The sequence below is a fragment of the Xenopus tropicalis genome, chromosome 8 (genome assembly GCF_000004195.4).
Source record: "Xenopus tropicalis strain Nigerian chromosome 8, UCB_Xtro_10.0, whole genome shotgun sequence".
Classification (NCBI taxonomy): Eukaryota; Metazoa; Chordata; class Amphibia; order Anura; family Pipidae; genus Xenopus; species Xenopus tropicalis.
In genome coordinates, this window is record NC_030684.2 from 7,659,905 (window position 1) to 7,687,117 (window position 27,213).

The window sequence follows — 27,213 nt, forward strand, 5'->3', positions numbered from 1 at the left end:
AGTGACTGCTAATATCCTTATCATTTACAGTAGGGGGTACAGTATCCCTTATAATACATGAGTGATACTCAGAGTTCCCTGTATAACTCAGCCTGCAGCCTTGTGCCTTTATATGGGGGCACAGAACCCCTCAGTGACTGCTAATATCCTTATCATTTACAGTAGGGGGTACATTATCCCTTATAATACATGAGTGATACTCAGAGTTCCCTGTATAACTCAGCCTGCAGCCTTGTGCCTTTATATGGGGGCACAGAACCCCTCAGTGACTGCTAATATCCTTATCATTTACAGTAGGGGGTACATTATCCCTTATAATACATGAGTGATACTCAGAGTTCCCTGTATGACCCCGGATCATTCCAATAACCCCCCCCCCCCCCCCTACAGGCGTTTGGCCCAGTTGAAAGCTGCTAAATCCCATTAGAGAAGACAAACTGGAGGTAGAACAGAGGCTGCTTACACAGCTGCTGGGGGAACAGACAATGTTAATGAGTTTCCCTCCTGTTTCCCCCCCCCCCCCCCCGGGGTAAAGAAAGAAGCCCCCGCCAGGGTGTATTTGCTTTGCTAATGGGGAATGAGGTTTCACTACACTGAAAAATGACTGGGAGCTGAAATGGAAAGTAATTGTAATTAAAAATCTGAGCTGTCAGTCATATATTGCCTGCCCCGCCTCTAGAGGCGGGGCAGGCAATTTATGATTGACAGCTCATATTTTGAAATACATTTATAACAGGTATCTATATCTTTTTACGACTTATGTTTTTATTCAGACCCTCTACTATTACATATATCAATCTCCCGTTCGAACTACTCCCTGGTTGCTAAGGTAACGCCGACCCTAGCAACTAGGCCGCTGCTGGAATTCCAAACTGGAGAGCTGCTGAACAAAAAAAAATAATAATAAAAAAAAATCAAAAAGACCAACTGCACATTGTCTCAGAATAGGGGGGGTTGGTCGACTTTGAGTAACTGTTAGTATGATGTAGAGAGTAATATTCCGAAACAATTTGCAATTGGTCTTCATTTTTTTATTATGGGTAGTTTTTTAATTGTTTCAATAACTGTTCAGCAGCTGGTTGCTAGGGTCCAAATTACCTTAGCAACCATGAATGAGAGTCTGATATATGAATAAGAGAGTATGTCAGCTAACGGGCCTACTACATGGAGTACAGTGGGGCCCTACAGTTCTTGGGCTGTCCGAGGCCCTGATTACCATGTCATAACCCCGCCCCACAGAGTGGCCTGCCCCATGATGTCACTGCCCCACCCCCGTGACATCACACCCCACCTTTCTGCCTGGAGTTCCAAGGCTGGAGAGGTGACAACCCTACTTGGAAGGCATCTTACTTTATTACTGCCCCCTACTGGTACCCTACTATTACTGCACCCTACTAGTATCGCTCCCTACTGGTACCCTACTATTACTGCACCCTACTAGTATCGCTCCCTACTGGTACCCTACTATTACTGCACCCTACTAGTATTGCTCCCTACTGGTACCCTATTATTACTGCACCCTATCCCTACTGGTACCTACTGCACCCTACTAGTATTGCTCCCTACTGGTACACCTATTATTACTGCACCCTACTAGTATCGCTCCCTACTGGTACCCTACTATTACTGCACCCTACTAGTATTGCTCCCTACTGGTACCCTACTATCACTGCACCCTACTAGTATCGCTCCCTACTGGTACCCTATTATTACTGCACCCTACTAGTATCGCTCCCTACTGGTACCCTACTATTACTGCACCCTACTAGTATTGCTCCCTACTGGTACCCTACTATCACTGCACCCTACTAGTATCGCTCCCTACTGGTACCCTATTATTACTGCACCCTACTAGTATCGCTCCCTACTGGTACCCTCTATTACTGCACCTACTAGTATTGCTCCCTACTGGTACCCTACTATCACTGCACCCTACTAGTATCGCTCCCTACTGGTACCCTACTATTACTGCACCCTACTAGTATCGCTCCCTACTGGTACCCTACTATTACTGCACCCTACTACTATTGCTCCCTACTGGTACCCTACTATTACTGCACCCTACTAGTATTGCTCCCTACTGGTACCCTACTATTACTGCACCCTACTACTATCGCTCCCTACTGGTACCCTACTATTACTGCACCCTACTAGTATCGCTCCCTACTGGTACCCTACTATTACTGCACCCTACTAGTATCGCTCCCTACTGGTACCCTACTATTACTGCACCCTACTACTATCGCTCCCTACTGGTACCCTACTATTACTGCACCCTACTAGTATCGCTCCCTACTGGTACCCTACTATTACTGCACCCTACTACTATTGCTCCCTACTGGTACCCTACTATTACTGCACCCTACTAGTATCGCTCCCTACTGGTACCCTACTATTACTGCACCCTACTAGTATCGCTCCCTACTGGTACCCTACTATTACTGCACCCTACTACTATTGCTCCCTACTGGTACCCTACTATTACTGCACCCTACTAGTATTGCTCCCTACTGGTACCCTACTATTACTGCACCCTACTAGTATCGCTCCCTACTGGTACCCTACTATTACTGCACCCTACTACTATCGCTCCCTACTGGCTCCCTACTACAACCCTACACTGACACACTGACATATCCGGCCCGCGGGCCATAGTTTGAGGACCCCTTCTCTATGGCATCTTACATTGGCCAGAACCCACAGATTGCCATTGCATGTAGGGACCACGGCAGGGGTCCCCACAATCTGCCCGTGTATGGCCCCCTTAGCCAGCCAATAACTACCCTCATTACTATAAATCCCCCTGTCACAGCTACATATCCTCAGTTGTCCAAACCCCCAGTTCCCCTAGAAACCCTCAGCCATTCCCCCTGCCAGCTCCAGTTGCCATTAGTAAGGATCCCTAGAGTTATCCTTTACCCCTCTGTCCTTAGGGTGAAGATATAAAAGGCAGCGCCGAATTCTTCGGATTCCACGTATATCGGCTACTTGCCCCCGCACCGTACTTCTTGCTCTTTTAAACTATGTATTGTTAATTAAACCGAGGTCTTCATATTTCAGCATAAGGCAATTACTGTAGTCGTTTCTGGCACTGAAGGAATGGCCTCCGATACAAAGCCTGAAATATTCTATAAAATATGATACTGCTACATCCAATTTGCCTCTATCCGCAGCATTGTCTTGGCCGGAGCCAAAAGCCCCGCTGCTAAACTCCGTACTATCAGCGGAATCATTTAGCCATGAATCATTTCTATCCCTCGGGGACGGCACAAGTAATATTCCCATCATTAACAAAAGAATGTATTATATTAAAACAACACAGGATGGGAATACTCCGGGGGGAAAAAAGGCAGAGATCATAGTAAGGAGGAATGGAAAAGGGAGGAGGGGGGGGGGGCGCGAAGGTTTCGGAGTCTGGTCCAACAATTGTTCTTTCTGCCCGAGGATATTAAATCTGCTTATGAAGAGCGCTTTGTGACCTGAAAAGCTGAAGAAGAAACCACCAATGTATGGTTTGTAGTTACACGGTGAGTTGGAGAAACAGCACTGGATCCAGTTGGTGTGTTTGCATGGTGCAAGAAAGGGAGATTAAAGGCCATGTAAGCCCTACATGTTCCTACCATGTATTTAAGTACACTGACATCATCAGTAAGTAAGCCTGCAATGAAGAATGCAGGCTTACACAGGCAAAACCTAAAGTAAATTCTGCCTGTGTAAGCCTGCATTGTTCACCTTTTAAATTGACTTTGACAATGATGGAAATGGTGATATTCAAGTCAATTTGTAATTTTTCATGGTGTTTTAGTTTAACAGCAGTTTAGCGGCTCTCAGCTGTGGTATTTCAGCAAACTATATGGTTGCTATGGTCTTATTTCCCCTAGCAACCAGGCAGTGGCTTGAATCAGAGACTATAGTACTGTAGAGGGACTTAATAGCTCAGGACAGGTTAGGAGAGTCCACAGCTAGAGCAGAGTTTCTATGGGAACCAGCAGTGCCATTTTTTCATTGGCTGCTAGACTGGAGGGCGTGTTTAGAAACCTGAGTTGAGAAGAACTGAGAATGCTCTGTAGCCAACAGCCAAAGTCAGTTTAATAGAAACCGCTAGTCACAATACGGCAGCTTGTTCATAAACAGACCACTGAGCAGCAGCGTGGCAGCACCAAGATGTTGAGAACACTTATACAGGTATAGGACCCCTTATCCGGAAACCCATTATCCAGAAAGTTCCGAATGACAGAAAAGGCCATCTCCCATAGACTCCATTTTAATCATTCTGGATAATGGGTCCCATACCTGTACCTGGGAATGTGAGATTGGGACTGAAATGGAACGGGGGGGGGGGGGCAGATTTAGAGACTTTACTGTCCCGTCAGGCTGCACAGAGTTCTCCCAACATGCCGAGTCGGCGGAACAAACCTGCCCGATTGCTCTTCTGCTTCTCGCTCTGCCTCGGGGGCCACAGGTTTCATCACACGTTATTTAATAATAAACACCATCACCTCTTGGATAAGACCCCACATGATCAAGTTTCTACATGGGGAAGTTATTAAGAGTAAATGTATTTAACCCCACCGAGATGACAGTTGCCAGAAGCTCGGAATACTTTCTGCCGATAGCGTTGGTTGAAGGTTAACCTGAAGGCTAAGGTGCCCTTGGGCAATGTAGGAGGGGTTCCCACACTGTTGGGCTGCAAAGAGTTAAACCTAATGGGTCATACGTGAGACTCACTAGACTCCATTGGCTTATCTTCATCCAACCGGGTTTTCCAAATAGCTCAAAGGTGGCCAAGTCATCAGCCAATAAAAACCTGTATATGATCATCTCAAGTCTTTGACCTTCAGATTCCCACCTCCCCCCCACCCCAGAAACCAGGCACCAACATTTAGGAATTAGTTAACCTTGAACCTTCAATGGAAGTACTAACTCAAGCAATCAACGACCCCCCACACACAACTTTAATTACATTATAACTAACTGCTTAATGAATTGTGTGGCCAAATGTAAAGTAAATGCATCCATCTGACATAACAACCTAAAATATAAAGTCTGGGAACAAGATTAACAGAGTAGCCAATGTAAAATTGATCTAGATCTAGACCATGGCCAACCAACTGGATGGATGTGGCCTTCCAAAGGGTCTTTATGGCCTCCAGTTGGCCATAGACTTCATTGTATGACATTATCACCATCAAATAGTCCATCCCTTGAACACAATGTAGGAGAAATAATGGGCCCACCACATATAAGCTGGAGACCACAGCAGGGGGCCCAGGTAACGACCTTATTACCCCATACTGGCTTCTCCTATATGATGTCCATTATTAATACAGGGATAGAAGGGGACATGCTGAGTTCTTCCTTCTAGAATACCGGCAGGAACTCACTACCGTTACCATACTAGGGCACGGCTTGAGGTTCCGTATGGGACACCACGCAAAGTTATTCCTCTCCACTGCCAGGAAGCAATTTTCCTCCACATTCCTGTTCTGGTGTTATGTCTTGGCACGGGGCAGTGCATTCTTATCACCGACAGTAAGAAACTATGTGAATCCCGTTTCTCAGCCTAATGTGGCCTAACTGGCCTTCAGGCTGGGCCCCCTTAGCCCATAACAAGGTTACAGATATATAGAAACATTGGGGTAACAGTCACCCCGCTATAGTTCCAGGGGTACCCAGGGCACAAATAAGCACTCACCCCAAATCCCCCCCTAACTGGCCTTCAGGCTGGGCCCCCTTAGCCCATAACAAGGTTACAGATATATAGAAACATTGGGGTAACAGTCACCCTGCTATAGTTCCAGGGGTACCCAGGGCACAAATAAGCACTCACCCCAAATCCCCCCCTAACTGGCCTTCAGGCTGGGCCCCCTTAGCCCATAACAAGGTTACAGATATATAGAAACATTGGGGTAACAGTCACCCTGCTATAGTTCCAGGGGTACCCAGGGCACAAATAAGCACTCACTATCTTACACCAGTAGACAAATAACAGCAACACCATTACTTGTTATACTATTGATAGCAACGTATCGTTGGGTTTTGTAACATTTGCGGCATTGGGTCAGTAGAAAGCAATAGAAATCAGAATGCAGATATTCTACGGGCCTGAGCACACAATGCTGGCGCCGGGATAACAATATCACTTTGGTTCCACAGTCTATTAGTAGCAATGAGATTGAGTTACTAGGACGGAGCTATGAAAGAGGTTGCTAAGGCTGTTTAACACAGGGCTGAATGCAAATGGAAAACGTCTGTGCCGTGGTCGAGCTTAGCAACCCAGGGTACCGAGAGTCAAAGAAAGGCACCGTCGGCACAGTTCTAAGCACCCTAATCGATGGCGGAACCCTGTACAAGTGACACCCCTTGCTCCTGGCACCCATTGACTATGGCAGGACCATCATCAGATACCTACTGGGGCCCCTTTTGGAACCCTGCCCTGTTCCTTCTAGATCATTGCTTGTTCCCCAAACACCGAGCGAGAAAGACGTTGTGTCATTGTCGCACAATTGTATGGGGGGTTTTTTTTTGCCAAAAGACAGCAGAGGTAATGGAATATTTAGTCATCATTTCCACCTCGAGAGGATATAATCAGGCCGGCCTGTATTCCCATGGACTGAATGTTATGGCTAGGAGCTTGTCGTGTTGGTTTAAACACTCTCCTCGTCTCGTTCCCCACGCGTTCTCCGTCACTCTCACACTGACATATGGAGGAAATGTTCCCTCACGTCTCTCCTTGGGATCCGTGTAGATTACAGACATGACCCACCACCTGGCCACAGCCTCCCTGTATCCCCCCCGGTTAGTCTGGAAACTGGAAAATATGAGTAAGAGCTCGGAGATGTGCCTATATAAAGTGACTATGGGTTCTCCTGCGGTAACGGCAAGGCCCCGTCTCAGACGGTTAGAATTTCAGTCTGTGGTTTGGGGAGAAATAAGAGCTTTGAGGTTCAATATTTGTTCATATTTTTTTATATGGACGGCTATTATTAGATGGCTACAGACGGCACAGAAATATCCGCCCCAATGGGCGCTGAGATCAGGAGAGCCCCCTTCCCTGAGCTAATTTTAGGGAGGACGATTTGGCCAACTGTGACCCGAGTACAAAGGCGGCATCTGTTCCCAAGGTCAATGGCCAACGGTCGTCTATTCAACCACCAAACTGGTCTACATATGAGTTTCAGCCAACACCTATCTGAATAAGTTCAAAGGAGCCATTCTGATTGGATGTCTGTGAATGCACTACCCTCAAGGCCTGGGAGGATTCCCTACCACTCACTTGAACTGAAGAAGCCATTCGGACGAATGGTGAAATGTTTTCAACCACCAAACTGGTCTACATGTGAGTTTCAGCCAACACCTATCTGAATAAGTTCAAAGGAACCACTCTGATTGGATGTCTGCGAATGTACCACCCTCAAGGCCTGGGGGAGGATTCCCTACCACTCACTTGAACTGTAGAAGCCTTTCGGATGAGTGGTGAAATGTTTTCAACCACCAAACTGGTCTACATGTGAGTTTCAGCCAACACCTATCTGAATAAGTTCGAGGGAACCATTCTGATTGGATGTCTGCGAATGTACCACCCTCAAGGCCGGGGGGATTCCCTACCACTCACTTCAACTGAAGAAGCCACTCGGACGAGTGGTGAAATGTTTTCAACCACCAAACTGGTCTACATGTGAGTTTCAGCCAACACCTATCTGAATAAGTTCAAAGGAACCATTCTGATTGGATGTCTGTGAATGTACTACCTTCAAGGCCAGGGGGGATTTCCTACCACTCGTACGAGAGTCCAGTTGTTTTAGAACAGTGGTTCTCAAACTTCCTAATGCCGTGAACCTTTAATACAGTTCCTCGTGTTGTGGTGACCCCCAACCATAAAATGACTCCTAAGACCATCGGAAATATGTGTTTTCTGATGGTCTTAAGGTCCCCATATAGTTAAGATTCGCTCGCTTGGCGAGGTCACCAAGCGAGCAGATCTTCACCCGATATCCTCACCTACGGGTGGACGATATCGGGGAGCGTGTAGGCCCTGGGGCCAAAGGATCGAATTATATTGGCGGCAATGGGGCAGTCGGTTCAGGGACTGCATCAACGAGCCGATGTGGTCCCCGATCCGACTGAATTTTCTAACCTGGCCGATCGATATCTGCCCAATTTCAGGCCAGATATCGGTCGGGCAGGCCCCTCGTTTCCGCCCCTACAGGGGCCAATAAGCTGCCGAATCGGTCCAAGGGACCCATATCAGTAGCTACAATCGGCCCGTGTATGGGGACATTTAGGCGACCCCTGTGAAAGGGTCGTTAGACCCCCTAAGGGGTCCCCGACCCACAGGTTGAGGACCACTGTTTTAGAAGGTGTAACTATGTAACACCATCGTGAAAAATGTTCCTGGAGGTGCCAAATCAGAGCTGTGATTGGCTATTAGGTGGGCCCCCTATGTGGACTGGCCACTGGGAGCAACATCCAAAGGGTTGGTGAGCAAGATGTTGCCCACGAGCCACTGGTTGGGGACCACTGTTATAGGTAATTATTATAGTAAAGCTAGGAACTATTCCATTTGGTACAAGAAGTACTAAAACGTACCCAAACCTAGGTTAAAGGAGTTAAGTGAACCCTATAACACACCTAGCTGCTACACCTCCTCCCCCCCAACCCTTAGCATTCTCCTTTGAGATATGAAAGGCATTAATAGCATATTTGATCGCATTCTTGTCCTTATCTGATTACCTGCAGGCTACAAATGCTCCGAAATAATCTCAAGGGCTGGAATATTTTCACTCAGAAGATTAATTTAGAGTGAAGGGCTTGGGAGGTGAAGGCCACGGCCACATACCTGTCTAACGTTGATGGTTTGTAGCCCCCCAATGGGCCAAGAAATGAATTCAGATGAGAGTATAGAGGCCTGGGAAGTAAATCATTCGTGAAAATTCTCTTTTATTCACCCCGCGGCTTCTCTTTGGCACTGACTGGAGTGTATGCGTGCACACTGGGACCCCGGCCAGCAGAGATAAGGATACAGTAACTTTGGCAACCAGTCTGCTTTTCCATTAAGATTCTCATATTCGGGGGCTCTGGGGCTGTTTCCTGATGGTGGGCCGCTTCCCCTGGGTAGCAGTTAACTCTATATGGATCTCAAATACTTGGTGGCATCTAAAGAGCCTGGGGATCATCCTGGGTCACAGCATTAGTTGGATTAAGCAGTTATTATGCCGCCTACGAGGAGATTGTTTAGTAGTTAATCCCTTGTAGGATAGAGAGATCTTACTGACTTGGGTTCCGTTATTCGACCCCACTGCTGAATTATGATTCAGACACACCTTCTCAGACTGGACAACGTCTGTCTCGCTTTGGTGAGTTAAGCCTCGGTGCTGTCTCCCAAGGGTTTACCCTTCCTCTCGTCTTGTCGGATATCATTTTTATTAAGAGAAAATACATCTTAGAACTCTAACCTAACTAAATCGTGAAGGAAATTCACCTATAGATTCGACAATGGGTCAGCTACAGAGCTAGGCACATTAATAAAGGCCAGAAAGGTCACTGGATGGATCTTCTTGGAGACACTCCAAACTTAAGGATCTTCTTGGAGACACTCCAAGCCTATGAATCCTCTTGGAGACACTCCAAGCCTATGGATCTTCTTGGAGACACTTCAAGCCTATGGATCTTCTTGGAGACACTCCAAGCCTATGGATCTTCTTGGAGACACTCCAAGCCCATGGATCCTCTTGGAGACACTCCAAGCCTATGGATCCTCTTGGAGACACTCCAAGCCTATGATGCTCTTGGAGACACTCCAAGCCTATGGATCTTCTTGGAGACACTCCAAGCTTATGAATCCTCTTGGAGACACTCCAAGCCTATGGGTACACTAACTGCACCGTTTAACAGATGATCGGGGATCAAATGCTTTATCTTTATATTAATTAGCAGTATAGGCAGTTTTGTAACCTACAGAGTCTACATTTGGTCGATGCTAGAAGAACACTACCTGGGTTAATGGGACAGAAAATTCCATCTGCCAAATGTCGATGCACCATGTCGGCCAGTGGAAGTGGGAGACACTCCAAGCTATGGATCTTCTTGGAGACACTCCAAGCCTATGGATCCTCTTGGAGACACTCCAAGCTATGGATCTTCTTGGAGACACTCCAAGCCTATGGATCCTCTTGGAGACACTCCAAGCCTATGGATCCTCTTGGAGACACTCCAAGCCTATGGGTACATTAACTGCACCGTTTAACAGATGATTGGGGAACAAATGCATTATCTTTATATTAATTAGTAGTATAGGCAGTTTTGTAACCTACAGAGTCTACATTTGGTCGATGCTAGAAGAACACTACCTGGGTTAATGGGACAGAAAATTCCATCTGCCAAATGTCGATGCACCATGTCGGCCAGTGGAAGTGGAAGGCCAATGGATGGATCTTCTTGGAGACACTCCAAGCCTATGGATCCTCCTGGAGACACTCCAAGCCTAAGGATCTTCTTGGAGACACTCCAAGCCTATGGATCTTCTTGGAGACACTCCAAGCTTATGAATCCTCTTGGAGACACTCCAAGCCTATGGGTACACTAACTGCACCGTTTAACAGATGATCGGGGATCAAATGCTTTATCTTTATATTAATTAGTAGTATAGGCAGTTTTGTAACCTACAGAGTCTACATTTGGTCGATGCTAGAAGAACACTACCTGGGTTAATGGGACAGAAAATTCCATCTGCCAAATGTCGATGCACCATGTCGGCCAGTGGAAGTGGGAGGCCAATGGATGGATCTTCTTGGAGACACTCCAAGCCTATGGATCCTCTTGGAGACACTCCAAGCTATGGATCTTCTTGGAGACACTCCAAGCCTATGGATCCTCTTGGAGACACTCCAAGCCTATGGATCATCTTGGAGACACTCCAAGCCTATGGATCCTCTTGGAGACACTCCAAGCCTATGGATCTTCTTGGAGACACTCCAAGCCTATGGATCCTCTTGGAGACACTCCAAGCCTATGGATCTTCCTGGAGACACTCCAAGCCTATGGATCTTCTTGGAGGCTCTCCAAGCCTATGGATCCTCTTGGAGACACTCCAAGCCTATGGATCCTCTTGGAGACACTCCAAGCCTATGGGTACACTAACAGCCCCATTTAACAGATGATCAGGGATCAAATGCATTATCTTTATATTAATTAGTAGTATAGGCAGTATTGTAACCTACAGAGTCTACATTTGGTCGACGCTAGAAGAACACTACCTGGGTTTATGGGACAGAAAATTCCATCTGCCAAATGTTGATGCACCACGTCGGCCAGTGTATCTTGAAGTGGAAGATGCCTTTCCAGTAGGGCTGTTTGCTCAAACATCTGGAGCAATAAAAAGGTTACTATACTGTGTAAGGCTCCTTATATGTTCTCTATCTATTTGACCCATTGGCCTTCTGGTCAGAGTGTACAAAAAAGGTTCATGTATTGCCACCTTAACCCTACAGTATAAAGGGGCATTAATTACAATTCCATGCCTTCTACAATGTTTCCCCCTAACCTTACTATGGGGATAATACCCCGATGTACTGTGAATAATTGCACATCACAAAGGTTGGTCTTACTTTCCCATATCGGCATCTCCAAAGGCACAAATGTAATACAAACAGGGAAGGGTCACTACATAAAGCCCCCACAGTTGGGGATCCGTAAACATTAGATCCCACAGCTGGCGAGAACCAATGGGCGAGTTCCATTTACATGCTAACAAAGAGCCAATATGCGGATCGGATATACAAGTCTGTTTGGATAACCCAAGCGTCAGTAAATACAGCGAGCCCCTGTGTGTACACAATCTGCAGAAATAAATACTGTAAGTATACAAAGGAATGGCATCTCCTTGGACAGCAAAGTACATTTCAGTGGAAAGGGAAAAAAAAAAAAAGCTGAACAGCTGCCGAGAACCGACCTATCAGTCTGAATGGGGACAGAACGAGCTCCTTTCCAGGCTGCACTGCCAGCTTCCATTTATATAGTGCCAAGTAAGATATAATCCATTCTGAAGGACTTGCGAGCGGTCTGTCGTAAGTGGCAACAATATCGTTATACTAGGGATGTACTAAGCACATTTAGAAATGCGGATAAGACTGACAAATGACTCTTAGATAAATGAGCCACGCAGAGACGGGCGGGGAAGATTGGAGAGAGGAAGACAAAGTGCATATACAACAGCTGTAAGCCTACAAGATATTGATGCTTTGGCTCTTTGGGCAGGCCAAAAGCATCTAAAAAATGGCAAAGTTCAAGGGTACAACTGTAGATATGTATATGGAGTCGCAACACTGAAACTCTGCTTTAATAAGGATCAAGCCCAGTACCCAACTAAACCAATGGGCCTCCTCAACCACCACCGCCATGTTCAATCTTCTTAATGAATTCAACCAAGGGTCCTAGAAAGACTGAAACTCTGCTTAAATAAGGATCAAGCCCAATACCCAACTAAACCAATGGGTCTCATCAACTACCACCACCATGTTCAATCTTCTTAATGAATTCAACCAAGGGTCCACTATGTTCAGTCTTCTTAGTGAAATCAACCAAGGAGCCTAGAAACACTGAAACTCTGCTTTAGAAAGGAACAAGCCCAGTACCCAACTAAACCAATGGGCCTCCTCAACCACCACCGCCATGTTCAATCTCCTAGAAAGACTGAAACTCTGCTTTAATACACAGTGTCGGACTGGCCCACTAGGATACCAGGAAAACTCCCGGTGGGTCCAGGTGTCAGTGGGCCCTCCTGCTCCTGGTCATTTGGCCTGCCTCATGGTCATTTCCTATTTCTTAACAAGGAAGCTTGATAGCTGGGATGGAATAGAGTATAGTATGTAAAGAAAAGAGACAACTATAATAAAGAGTTTGAAGAAGGAAAGGTAGAATTAGTTATGAGAGTGGGCCCATATTCCAGGGTTTTCTGGTGGGCCCCTGCTACCTCAGCCGACACTGTTCATACGGATCAAGCCCAGCTATCCAACTAAATCAGTGGGCCTTGTCAACCACCACCACCATGTTCAATCTTCTTAATGAATTCACCCAAGGAACCTAGAAACACTGAAACTCTGCTTTAATACGGATCAAGCCCAGCTACCCAACTAAACCAAAGGCCTCCTCAACCACTACTGCCATGTTTAGTCTTATTAATTCATTCAACCAAGGGTCCTAGAAACACTGAAACTCTGCTTTGATATGGATCAAGCCCAGCTATCCAACTAAATCAGTGTGCCTTGTCAACCACCACCACCATGTTCAATCTTCTTAATGAATTCACCCAAGGAACCTAGAAACACTGAAACTCTGCTTTAATAAGGATCAAGCCCAGCTACCCAACTAAACCAAAGGGCCTCGTCAACCACCACTGCCATGTTCAGTCTTCTTAATGAATTCACCCAAGGAACCTAGAAACACTGAAACTCTGCTTTAATAAGGATCAAGCCCAGCTACCCAACTAAACCAAAGGGCCTCGTCAACCACCACTGCCATGTTCAGTCTTCTTAATGAATTCAACCAAGGGTCCACTATGTTCAATCATCTAAGTGAAATCAACCAAGGGTCTTAGAAACACTGAAACTCTGCTTTAATACGGACCAAGCCCAGCTATCCAACTTATTAATTCATTCAACGGAGGGTCCTAGAAACAGTGAAACTCTGCTTTTATAAGGATAGCCCAACTTCACCAATGGGCCTGGTCAACTACCACCACCACCATGTTCAATCTTCTTAGTGAATTCACCCAAGGAACCTAGAAACAGTGAAAATCTGGTTTAATAAGGATCAAGCCCAACCACCACTGCCATGTTCAGTCTTATTAATTCATTCAACCAAGGGTCCACCATGTTCAATCTTCTAAATGAAATCAACCAAGGGTGCTAGAAACACTAAAACACTGCTTTAGACAGGAACAGGCCCAGCTATCCAACTAAAACAATGGACCTGGTCAACCACCACCACCACCATGTTCAATCTTCTTAGTGAATTCAACTAAGGGTCCTAAAAAGACTGAAACTCTGCTTTAGAAAGGAACAAGCCCAGCTATCCAACTGAACCAATGGGCCTGGTCAACTGCCACTGCCATGCTCAGTCTTCAGTACGTACTGCCCTTGTCAGATAAAGAAAGCGTTATGCAATGAGCCTTTACCTATCTTTCAGACAATAGAACACCACAATAAAAACACAAATTGCCACTTAGAGAAGCCAAGGTTTCTGGAGGAGCTACACAGTCAAGTTGTACCAGCTACTTCTACTTCTTTCATGGCCTACGTCTGTCCCATTGGCACATTTCTGGGCAAACAAGGTGTCTCATTGACTGCTGGGGGGTCCAAATGAGACCTATGACAAGGCAAGAGTTTTTACCATGAAATCATGTCCAATGTAGAAAGAAAAGAATAAAAAGCTTTGATACAAAGAGATTAAAATGGGATTGGGATTGTGTTTCCTATGCCTAGTTGTCCAAGTTAATGAGTGGTAGTACCAGCAATCAAGCACATAATAACAGTCCACAGTTAACTGAATTCCACATTACACAGATCATATTTGTATCTTGACATAAGATTATTTAAGGAAAACGACTTAGAAACCTTGAGTGAACAAGTCCTTTCATGTGGGATTTCTCCAGTATAAACCTTTCTCCCCTAGAGGAAGGGCTTCTCTAAACACTCTGCTTAAAGTAAGCACAAAAGCCTTCTCCGGCTACGAGCGACGTACTTTTATCTAGCAGCACTAAGCCGGCCGCCTTTGATCCGCATCAAGTACGATAATATATTTAACGCCTGGTTCAAACATTGTGATTATTCTGAAGAACCACGGCAATACGGACATACGGGTGATACAATTCATGCCATGTTCACGGGTACGTCGATGATGTGTGACCTTCCCACCAACCACCAAGGACCCCCATCGCTCTCGTTTCAAAGGGTTCTGCGGAAAAGCAGTTGCAGCCCATGGCATGTAGTGCATTACCCAACTGTCGGATTAATCAGACGCACGCGTTTACCCTTTAACCTGAGCAGCTTCGTATAAACTCTCACCAGGCAGCGTTTGAAGAATGACGAATGTATTCGAGCATTGGGGATGAAAGGAGCCTGTGAAGATCTGAGAAGAAGACCAGAGAGGGCTATGATTAAAGTCGACTGTAACCTCCAGGGCGCTAGAGAAATGACGGCTGCCCATTTGGCATGCATAGTCGAACCTTCTGTGAATTCAATGCATGAAACCAAGGTACAAACCGGTTGGGCGCTAAGTGTCCTCTATGTTTGGCCCACTGCATAGACTTCCATCTGGGATCCCTCATTCCTTCTGTCCATTCACATGTTCTCAATAAACAGGCCTTAACCCATCATTCCATGTGGCTTCTGGCCACCAAAGGTCATGGACCTGGTCCAACAACACTGTAGGCAAGTCCATTGTGTCCAGCCATTTCCACCACCAATGGTCAGAGGTTGCCACCATGACAATTTTAAAGCACATATCCACTATAAAACAATAATGCTCCTGACCCTCAGTCGCCATTTCCTCCACTCTACATGACTGATAGGCACTTAAGGAAGCTAAAATAAAGGAGGAAACACTTGGCAGAAGGCTAAGAATAAATGTCAAGCTCTTCCGCAGCCTCTGCATTCAGACTTATCTGATCAGACGAGGATTAAAGCTAATTTACACTCTTGCCTCTTGGAGAAACACAAGCACCTCTTTATGACTGATACCCTTACCCAGGCTCAGACTGGCAATCTGTGGGTACTGGGAATACCAGGGGGGCTGTAAGGTGCCACAGACAGTCACTATTTATTGGGCTGGGGGGGGCTGTTTGTGCCTCTGGGTACTGGGAATGCCAGGGGGGCTGTAAGGTGCCACAGACAGTCACTATTTATTGGGCTGGGGGGGGGGCTGTTTGTGCTTCTGGGTACTGGGAATGCCAGGGGGCTGTAAGGTGCCACAGACAGTCACTATTTATTGGGCTGGGGGGGCTGTTTGTGCCTCTGGGTACTGGGAATGCCAGGGGGGCTGTAAGGTGCCACAGACAGTCACTATTTATTGGGCTGGGGGGGCTGTTTGTGCCTCTGGGTACTGGGAATGCCAGGGGGGCTGTAAGGTGCCACAGACAGTCACTATTTATTGGGCTGGGGGGGGGCTGTTTGTGCCTCTGGGTACTGGGAATGCCAGGGGGGGCTGTAAGGTGCCACAGACAGTCACTATTTATTGGGCTGGGGGGGCTGTTTGTGCCTCTGGGTACTGGGAATGCCAGGGGGGCTGTAAGGTGCCACAGACAGTCACTATTTATTGGGCTGGGGGGGGCTGTTTGTGCCTCTGGGTACTGGGAATGCCAGGGGGGCTGTAAGGTGCCACAGACAGGTGACACGTGACTCTCCTACGGAAGGTCTCCTGGGTGTCTGTGGAGGGACCTATGCCGCCTATTAATGGTTGAGGATAGTAGTGGGTACCTAAATACATATAAGACTAGAGTTGGATATCATTGGGTCCAGAAGATTTAAAATTATATTCACATATGGTTTTTATGGAGGGCGGCAGTTAGAGCAAGAAGCTGTTGTGGGTTGGGTCATGTGGCAGTGGGTTGAGTGGATTAGATCCAGTCAGATCTCATGGCTCATATATTTAGTATCATTTTATTATCAACAAATACAGAATGCTTGAAAGCACAGCAGATCCTCCTACCTCCAAACCCTGAGTAGGGCGCATATCATAAGCACTTGGGTTCTTCACTTCCTTTACTTAGTCCTAAGTGGCTTTTAAGGAGCCCATATCAGTAATCCTCTAGAGATGACCTGCGCCATTTTATCCTTCAGAACCCCCTACATTCCTAAGATAACCCCCTCGCTAGGGCAGGCTGAGCATTTCCAGTTGCCTTTGTCAAGAACATGGCTCCTGGAATGAAACAAACTGCTTGGAAACTTCCATGTCATAAAGGGATGATGTAACCACTTTCCATCATCATTGTGGGGTCCAAAAAGGTAACGTGCAAAAGTAGTCTTTAGGGGGCGACCTTATTAATGGTAATGGCTACAGAGATTACCATCTGCTTTACCTTTCTCCTCCTTGATTTCATCTAAACCCCCTGTTTCCGATGAAGATCCACCAATCAGGATGTGGTTCTTGTTCTACAAGTCTTCCAGGTGACTATGTGTTACCCGTCTGCTCATTGGTGCAGGGATAAATGCCTTCACTGGGCAACAAAGCAACCATTTTATGTTCCTCTGGTAGAGTTGATATTACACAACCCTTTCAAGGGTAAGTAGCTACCTTTAGCAGGCAGGGGTGCACCATTCGACATTACCAAAACCGATTTTCCCAATGGCACCTTAAGGTATGGACAATGGAAGTAGCCAATGGGACCCAATGGCCAACGCTATGGATAAGTCTTATCCCATCTTTTTCCCAATGGCACCTCAAGGTATGGACAATGGAAGTAGCCAATGGGACCCAATGGCCAAAGCTATGGATAAGACTTATCCCATCTTTTTCCCAATGGCACCTCAAGGTATGGACAATGGAAGTAGCCAATGGGACCCAATGGCCAACGCTATGGATAAGTCTTATCCCATCTTTTTCCCAATGGCACCTCAAGGTATGGACAATGGAAGTAGCCAATGGGACCCAATGGCCAACGCTATGGATAAGTCTTATCCCATCTTTTTCCCAATGGCACCTCAAGGTATGGACTATGGAAGTAGCCAGTGGTACCCAATGGCCAAAGCTATGGAAAAGTCTTATCCCATCTTTTTCCCAATGGCACCTCAAGGTATGGACAATGGAAGTAGCAATGGGACCCAATGGCCAAAGCTATGGATAAGACTTATCCCATCTTTTTCCCAATGGCACCTCAAGCTATGGACTATGGAAGTAGCCAATGGGACCCAATGGCCAACGCTATGGATAAGTCTTATCCCATCTTTTTCCCAATGGCACCTCAAGGTATGGACTATAGAAGTAGCCAATAGGACCCAATGGCCAAAGCTATGGATAAGCCTTATCCTTGCCAGGCCCCCATCTTATAAGTATTCACTGCTGTGCTTTATCATACCACACCCATAGCTCCACTAATCATTTCCACCCCGACTACCCACAGCAGTGCGAGTTGCGTCAATGACATCATCAGCTTCAAACGTCGCCAAAAAGGAAACATGCGGAGAATGGGTAGCGTGATAAAAGCCGTCATAAACGGACATAAAACAAACTGGCAGTCATCCTGCCCTTTAAACATTCTTAATGGCTTTATTTAACAGGCTCGCACTTTAATGTGGGTGATCGGAAACACATGCTCCATACGAAAGCTAAAGATGGCCGACTAAATGGGCTGCATGTGTGTTCCCGCTGCATTAGCAATGTACTTTCCATCAGGCTGAGGTCTTTTCCTTTTGTTTAAGAGGCGGCAGTTGCACTGGTGGAATAGTTGCCAATTAGAGAGCTTCTAACATCCTTATGGGTGCCAGAAACCAGTTGGAAATGACCATGGCACCCAAGGACAAAGGTAGGCTTCTGGCACCCATTCCCACCTTCTCATCTACTGTTGACCATAAGCAACATCTCATTCCCCATGGGACATAAAACCTGGGTGGGGACAATCTATAGCTTCTAACATCCTTATGGGTGCCAGAAACCAGTTGGAAATGACCATGGCACCCAAGGTCAAAGGTAAGCTTCTAGTGCCCTTCCCACCTTCTGATCCACTGCTGACCATAAGCAACGTCTCATTCCCCATGGGACATAAAACCTGGATGGTGACAATAGAAAGACCTTCTAACATCCTTATGACTGCCAGAAACCAGTTGGATATGACCAGGCACCCAATGCTAAAGGTAGGCTTCTGACACCCTTTCCAACCTTCTGATCCACTGTTGACCATGAGCTAACATCTCATTCCCCATGGGACATAAACCCTGGGTGGTGACAATCTATAGAGCTTCTAACATCCTTATGGGTGCCAGAAATCAGTTGAAAAAGACCATGGCACCCCAAGGATAAAGGTAGGCTTCTGGCACCCATTCCCATCTTCTCATCCACTGCTGACCATGATCAATGTCTCCTTCTCCATGGGACATAAACCCTAGTTGGTGACAATCTTTAGAGCTTCTAATATCCTTATGGGTGCCAGAAACCAGTTGGAAATGACCATGGCACCCAAGGACAAAGGTAGGCTTCTGGCACCCATTCCCACCTTCTCATCTACTGTTGACCATAAGCAACATCTCATTCCCCATGGGACATAAAACCTGGGTGGGGACAATCTATAGCTTCTAACATCCTTATGGGTGCCAGAAACCAGTTGGAAATGACCATGGCACCCAAGGTCAAAGGTAAGCTTCTAGTGCCCTTCCCACCTTCTGATCCACTGCTGACCATAAGCAACGTCTCATTCCCCATGGGACATAAAACCTGGGTGGTGACAATAGAAAGACCTTCTAACATCCTTATGACTGCCAGAAACCAGTTGGATATGACCAGGCACCCAAGGCTAAAGGTAGGCTTCTGACACCCTTTCCAACCTTCTGATCCACTGTTGACCATGAGCTAACATCTCATTCCCCATGGGACATAAACCCTGGGTGGTGACAATCTATAGAGCTTCTAACATCCTTATGGGTGCCAGAAATCAGTTGAAAAAGACCATGGCACCCCAAGGATAAAGGTAGGCTTCTGGCACCCATTCCCATCTTCTCATCCACTGCTGACCATGATCAATGTCTCCTTCTCCATGGGACATAAACCCTAGTTGGTGACAATCTTTAGAGCTTCTAATATCCTTATGGGTGCCAGAAACCAGTTGGAAATGACCATGGCACCCAAGGATAAAGGTAGGCTTCTGGCACCCATTTCCACCTTCTCATCTACTGTTGACCAAAAGCAACATCTCATTCCCCATGGGACATAAACCCTGGGTGGTGACAATATACAGAGCTTCTGACATCCTTATGGGTGCAAGAAACCAGTTGGAAATGACCATGGCACCCAAGACAAAGGTAGACTTCTGGCACCCATTCCCACCTTCTGATCCACTACTGACCATAAGCAAAGTCTCATTTTCCATGGGACATAAACCCTGGGTGGTGACAATATACAGAGCTTCTAACATCCTTATGGGTGCCAGAAATCAGTTGGAAATGACCATGGCACCCAAGGACAAAGGTAGGCTTCTGGGACCCATTCCCACCTTCTCATCCACTGTTGACCATAAGCTAATGTCGCATTCACGACGGGACATAAACCCTGGGTGGTGACAATATACAGAGCTTCTAACATCCTTATGGGTGCCAGAAACTAGTTGGAAATGACCATGGCACCCAAGGATAAAGGTAGGATCTGGCACCCAAGGTAGGCTTCTGGCACCCATTCCCACCTCCCCATCCACTGGTGACCATGAGCTAATGTCTCATTCACGGCGGGACATAAACCCTGGGTGGTGACAATCTGTTGGCAGATAACCCCCACATATGGCCCAGAATCAAGGCTTTAAGCATTCCATAATACATAGAGCATTAGGATTGGATCCCAGTAGGGAATGAACTCATCCATACAGGAGATGTAAAAGTCCTTTATTAACTCTATTAACTTCCCTCAAACATAATTTATCACCTGTAGAGCTCACATCATGGAACTGGGCATCTTCCTGGTCATTCCAACATCTGTCAAAATGGATCCCAGGCCAAAATTGCATTATGGGATATGAGCAGGACTAACGGCAAGGGACCATATAAAGGCACAAGGCTGCAGGCTGAGTTATACAGGGAACTCTGAGTATCACTCATGTATTATAAGGGATAATGTACCCCCTACTGTAAATGATAAGGATATTAGCAGTCACTGAGGGGTTCTGTGCCCATATAAAGGCACAAGGCTGCAGGCTGAGTTATACAGGGAACTCTGAGTATCACTCATGTATTATAAGGGATAATGTACCCCCTACTGTAAATGATAAGGATATTAGCAGTCACTGAGGGGTTCTGTGCCCATATAAAGGCACAAGGCTGCAGGCTGAGTTATACAGGGAACTCTGAGTATCACTCATGTATTATAAGGGATAATGTACCCCCTACTGTAAATGATAAGGATATTAGCAGTCACTGAGGGGTTCTGTGCCCCCCATATAAAGGCACAAGGCTGCAGGCTGAGTTATACAGGGAACTCTGAGTATCACTCATGTATTATAAGGGATAATGTACCCCCTACTGTAAATGATAAGGATATTAGCAGTCACTGAGGGGTTCTGTGCCCCCCATATAAAGGCACAAGGCTGCAGGCTGAGTTATACAGGGAACTCTGAGTATCACTCATGTATTATAAGGGATAATGTACCCCCTACTGTAAATGATAAGGATATTAGCAGTCACTGAGGGGTTCTGTGCCCCCCATATAAAGGCACAAGGCTGCAGGCTGAGTTATACAGGGAACTCTGAGTATCACTCATGTATTATAAGGGGTAATGTACCCCCTACTGTAAATGATAAGGATATTAGCAGTCACTGAGGGGTTCTGTGCCCATATAAAGGCACAAGGCTGCAGGCTGAGTTATACAGGGAACTCTGAGTATCACTCATGTATTATAAGGGATAATGTACCCCCTACTGTAAATGATAAGGATATTAGCAGTCACTGAGGGGTTCTGTGCCCATATAAAGGCACAAGGCTGCAGGCTGAGTTATACAGGGAACTCTGAGTATCACTCATGTATTATAAGGGATAATGTACCCCCTACTGTAAATGATAAGGATATTAGCAGTCACTGAGGGGTTCTGTGCCCCCCATATAAAGGCACAAGGCTGCAGGCTGAGTTATACAGGGAACTCTGAGTATCACTCATGTATTATAAGGGATAATGTACCCCCTACTGTAAATGATAAGGATATTAGCAGTCACTGAGGGGTTCTGTGCCCCCCATATAAAGGCACAAGGCTGCAGGCTGAGTTATACAGGGAACTCTGAGTATCACTCATGTATTATAAGGGATAATGTACCCCCTACTGTAAATGATAAGGATATTAGCAGTCACTGAGGGGTTCTGTGCCCCCCATATAAAGGCACAAGGCTGCAGGCTGAGTTATACAGGGAACTCTGAGTATCACTCATGTATTATAAGGGGTAATGTACCCCCTACTGTAAATGATAAGGATATTAGCAGTCACTGAGGGGTTCTGTGCCCATATAAAGGCACAAGGCTGCAGGCTGAGTTATACAGGGAACTCTGAGTATCACTCATGTATTATAAGGGATAATGTACCCCCTACTGTAAATGATAAGGATATTAGCAGTCACTGAGGGGTTCTGTGCCCATATAAAGGCACAAGGCTGCAGGCTGAGTTATACAGGGAACTCTGAGTATCACTCATGTATTATAAGGGATAATGTACCCCCTACTGTAAATGATAAGGATATTAGCAGTCACTGAGGGGTTCTGTGCCCCCCATATAAAGGCACAAGGCTGCAGGCTGAGTTATACAGGGAACTCTGAGTATCACTCATGTATTATAAGGGATAATGTACCCCCTACTGTAAATGATAAGGATATTAGCAGTCACTGAGGGGTTCTGTGCCCATATAAAGGCACAAGGCTGCAGGCTGAGTTATACAGGGAACTCTGAGTATCACTCATGTATTATAAGGGATAATGTACCCCCTACTGTAAATGATAAGGATATTAGCAGTCACTGAGGGGTTCTGTGCCCATATAAAGGCACAAGGCTGCAGGCTGAGTTATACAGGGAACTCTGAGTATCACTCATGTATTATAAGGGATAATGTACCCCCTACTGTAAATGATACACTAACACAACAAGGGAGACACCTGACACTTATGAAGGATAATTATATTTTACAGCAATGTATCACCCAGCAAAATTAGGGGTTTGAGTGCTTTCTCTTACTAATAAAGCAGCGAGTGGTTTTTCTAAAGGACAAGTCAACCCCAAAAATTATTTTTTTGCCTAATAACAGAAAACATCATTCCAAGCAACTACTTCTAATAGCAAATATATATATATAGAAATAACTCAAAAACCATGACATATTTATAAAGAATGTATATTGCAAAGTTGCTTAGAATTGATTTATTTTTTTTTATTTGGCAGAAATGATATTTTGGGTTGACTTGCCCTTTAATAGCAGTCATGGATAATCAGGACTCACTCCCAATAGATCACACAGCAAAGTTCCCCCCCCCCCCCCCCCCCGATGAATGGATCGGCCCAACTTGGCACATCCCAAACAGACCGATGCACATAAGGGCAGCTCAGTGTATCAGCCCCCAGTCACATACACTAAGGATTATATAAAGAAAGTCTATATGATCCAACACAGCGCAGGGCCAGATTACATCACAGTGGTGATGTCATACAGAGAAGTCGTGGTTGGCCTTGGCTAGTGGCCATGAAAAACATCCCTTTGGAGGCCTGTATGTTTTATCAGCTGCCCCAGGCATGTGACCAGCAGGAAGCCCATGGCCCAATGAGGCACCTAGTGACATCATCACTGATAGCCCTCCCATGTACCCATACCCCCAACCTACAGCCCACAACCCAATAAGGCAGCTAATGACATCATCACTGTTAGCCCTCCCATGTACACAGACCCCCCAACCCACGGCCCAATGAGACACCTAATGACATCATCACTGTTAGCCCTCCCATGTACATAGACCCCCAACCTACAACCCACGGCCCAATGAGACACCTAATGACATCATCACTGTTAGCCCTCCCATGTACATAGACCCCCAACCTACAGCCCACGGGCCAATGAGGCACCTAATGACATCATCACTGTTAGCCCTCCCATGTACATAGACCCCCAACCTACAGCCCACGGGCCAATGAGGCACCTAATGACATCATCACTGTTAGCCCTCCCATGTACATAGACCCCCAACCTACAGCCCACGGGCCAATGAGGCACCTAATGACATCATTACTGTTAGCCCTCCCATGTACATAGACCCCCAACCTACAGCCCACGGGCCAATGAGGCACCTAATGACATCATCACTGTTAGCCCTCCCATGTACACAGACCCCCAGCCTACAGCCCACGGCCCAATGAGGCACCTAATGACATCATCACTGTTAGCCCTCCCATGTACATAGACCCCCAACCTACAGCCCACGGGCCAATGAGGCACCTAATGACATCATCACTGTTAGCCGTCCCATGTACACAGACCCCCAACTTACAGCCCACGGGCCAATGAGGCACCTAATGACATCATCACTGTTAGCCCTCCCATGTACATAGACCCCCAGCCTACAGCCCACGGCCCAATAAGGTACCTAATGACATCATCACTGTTAGCCCTCCCATGTACACAGACCCCCAGCCTACAACCCACGGCCCAATAAGGTACCTAATGACATCATCACTGTTAGCCCTCCCATGTACACAGACCCCCAGCCTACAACCCACGGCCCAATAAGGTACCTAATGACATCATCACTGTTAGCCCTCCCATGTACACAGACTCCCAACCTACAGCCCACGGCCCAATGAGGCACCTAATGACATCATCACTGTTAGCCCTCCCATGTACATAGACCCCCAGCCTACAGCCCACGGCCCAATAAGGTACCTAATGACATCATCACTGTTAGCCCTCCCATGTACACAGACTCCCAACCTACAGCCCACGGCCCAATAAGGTACCTAATGACATCATCACTGTTAGCCCTCCCATGTACACAGACCCCCAGCCTACAACCCACGGCCCAATAAGGTACCTAATGACATCATCACTGTTAGCCCTCCCATGTACACAGACCCCCAGCCTACAACCCACGGCCCAATAAGGTACCTAATGACATCATCACTGTTAGCCCTCCCATGTACACAGACTCCCAACCTACAGCCCACGGCCCAATGAGGCACCTAATGACATCATCACTGTTAGCCCTCCCATGTACACAGACCCCCAGCCTACAGCCCACGGCCCAATGAGGCACCTAATGACATCATCACTGTTAGCCCTCCCATGTACACAGACCCCCAACCTACAACCCACGGCCCAATGAGACACCTAATGACATCATCACTGTTAGCCCTCCAACCTACAGCCCACGGCCTAATGACATCATCACTGTTAGCCCTCCCATGTACACAGACCCCCAACCTACAACCCACAACCCAATGAGACCCCTAATGACATCATCACTGTTAGCCCTCCCATGTACACAGACCCCCAGCCTACAGCCCACGGCCCAATGAGGCACCTAATGACATCATCACTGTTAGCCCTCCCATGTACACAGACCCACAACCTACAGCCCACGGCCCAATGAGGCACCTAATGACATCATCACTGTTAGCCCTCCCATGTACGCAGACCCCCAACCTACAGCCCACGGGCCAATGAGGCACCTAATGACATCATCACTGTTAGCCCTCCCATGTACATAGACCCCCAACCCACGGCCCAATGAGGCACCTAATGACATCATCACTGTTAGCCCTCCCATGTACACAGACCCCCAGCCTACAGCCCACGGCCCAATGAGGCACCTAATGACATCATCACTGTTAGCCCTCCCATGTACGCAGACCCCCAACCTACAACCCACGGCCCAATGAGGCACCTAATGACATCATCACTGTAAACCTGTGCCCTATTGGCTAATTTCTTACAACATGGCTGCCCCCCATGGCCACACAGGAGGTGCCTGTTACAAGCTATAGTAGCGATTCTGAAGCAAATACACCGTTTATACCATTAGGTGGTATCAGTGCATTATAGATACATATGTACTAAACATTTCCGTGATTGGAGCCGGTGGTCCTTTAAGGGGACGGCTACTGCCTAAAACAAGAGATGTTGGGGGCTTATCTGCCTCCCAGCGGCGGTGTCTGTAACACAGAGCGAACACACCCAGGCACCTCCGCCAGCAGCCATGCAATTGGTCACTATCGACAGATGCCGGCCAATCCAATCCAATTCACCCTAGTGTTCTCTATAATGGGATCTCTGCAGCCAATGGAAAGATTTCTAGACATTTTCCACCTCCTCACAACCAATCAGAAAATGCCAATCTGTTCAGCTTAGTTACCTGTCCATGTAATAAAGTTACTGTTATGATAAAATCGCTATTGTATATTAAATATATATATATAAATGAGGGGAGGGGGTAGTAATACTCAAGATACACCACATGGGGGCAACTTTTCTAATTTGACGGGATACAAAGGGAAAAGTTGCTGCAAACATAGAGAGTTTGCAAGGAGTGGATTTTGCACTAAACGCTAACGCTGCGCAGAAATCGCAAAGAGCGACTGCTACATTGGATCGGGTCTGGTGTAGGCAGGAGTTGCCAGATCTGTAACGATTTCACTGGGGGGGGGTTCAAGGGTTATTTTTCATTCTATCCCCCTCAACGTCCGAGGCGCAAAGCAGAGCGCTAAGTAAGTAAATTGCAGTCTTACCTGCGCTGAACCGGGAACATATAGACAAGGCTAAAGCTACAAGGAGGGGCCACTCTGTCGTCCAATTCCGTCTTTTCCATCGTGTGTGGGAATCCATACTCATTAGCTCCTCCGATTTGGGGGGGCAATCTCTTCAGTTTGAGGTGTCCCCACTTGGAATGCAAAAAAAAATAAAAATAAGGGGGGGCAAAGAGAGTAGGGCAAACACCCTGCTGGAAGGGCAACTTTTTATAAAGCCATTGGGATGTGTAGGGGCAGTTGGGCAGGACTTTGGTGTTTGCACCCCTACGGTTCCTTCTGCTCCTCCCGTCCCCTCTCTCTTTGGTCTGGTCCGACTGGGGTCGGCTGCGCAACTGATGCCCCCTTGTCGACCGATTGGAGAGTGAAAACCCCTTTTTTAGGCTGAAGTGGAGACTGTCAGTCGCAGAGAGGGGCAGCAAATCAGGGCTTTTTACAAGTGGAAGCTCTGCCCCCTTTACACTGGGATCAGGAAGGGGGGGGGTGTAGGGGGGGGAAGAGGGGGAGGGAAAAAAAGTTTGTAGGGAAAAAAAAATGTTTGGAAGAGAGAGAGAGGGGGGTGTGTGGCAGGGTCGGAAAGGGAATGTGCACATTCCTACTGGGGGGTCATCACTGAAAAGTGTAACTCACCCCCCCAAGTCTGACATCAGTGAGGGGCTGGTCAGTGCTACAGCCAAAGGGATGGGGGGAGAAGGGAAAGAAATGGTAATATTAGCAGCACAATAATGATACAGCAATTCTACAGTCTGTGTAGTAG

General features: G+C 46.7%; 1 protein-coding gene across 3 annotated transcripts in view; it reads right to left on the reverse strand.

Annotated features, from left to right (window-relative positions):
• The window catches only part of col5a1 (collagen, type V, alpha 1), a 142,307-nt gene extending 115,423 nt beyond the window's left edge, over positions 1-26,884 (reverse strand). For 2 of the 3 annotated variants that reach the window (XM_012969175.3, XM_004916645.4), the window contains exon 1: positions 26,439-26,883. In XM_012969175.3, coding sequence (XP_012824629.1) covers positions 26,439-26,541 — 103 coding nt within the window. In that variant the 5' untranslated portion in view covers positions 26,542-26,883. Of the gene's footprint in view, positions 1-26,438 lie in introns of all 3 variants that reach the window. The other variant, XM_012969176.3, reaches the window with a different exon arrangement.
• Between the last annotated feature and the right edge of the window lie 329 nt (positions 26,885-27,213).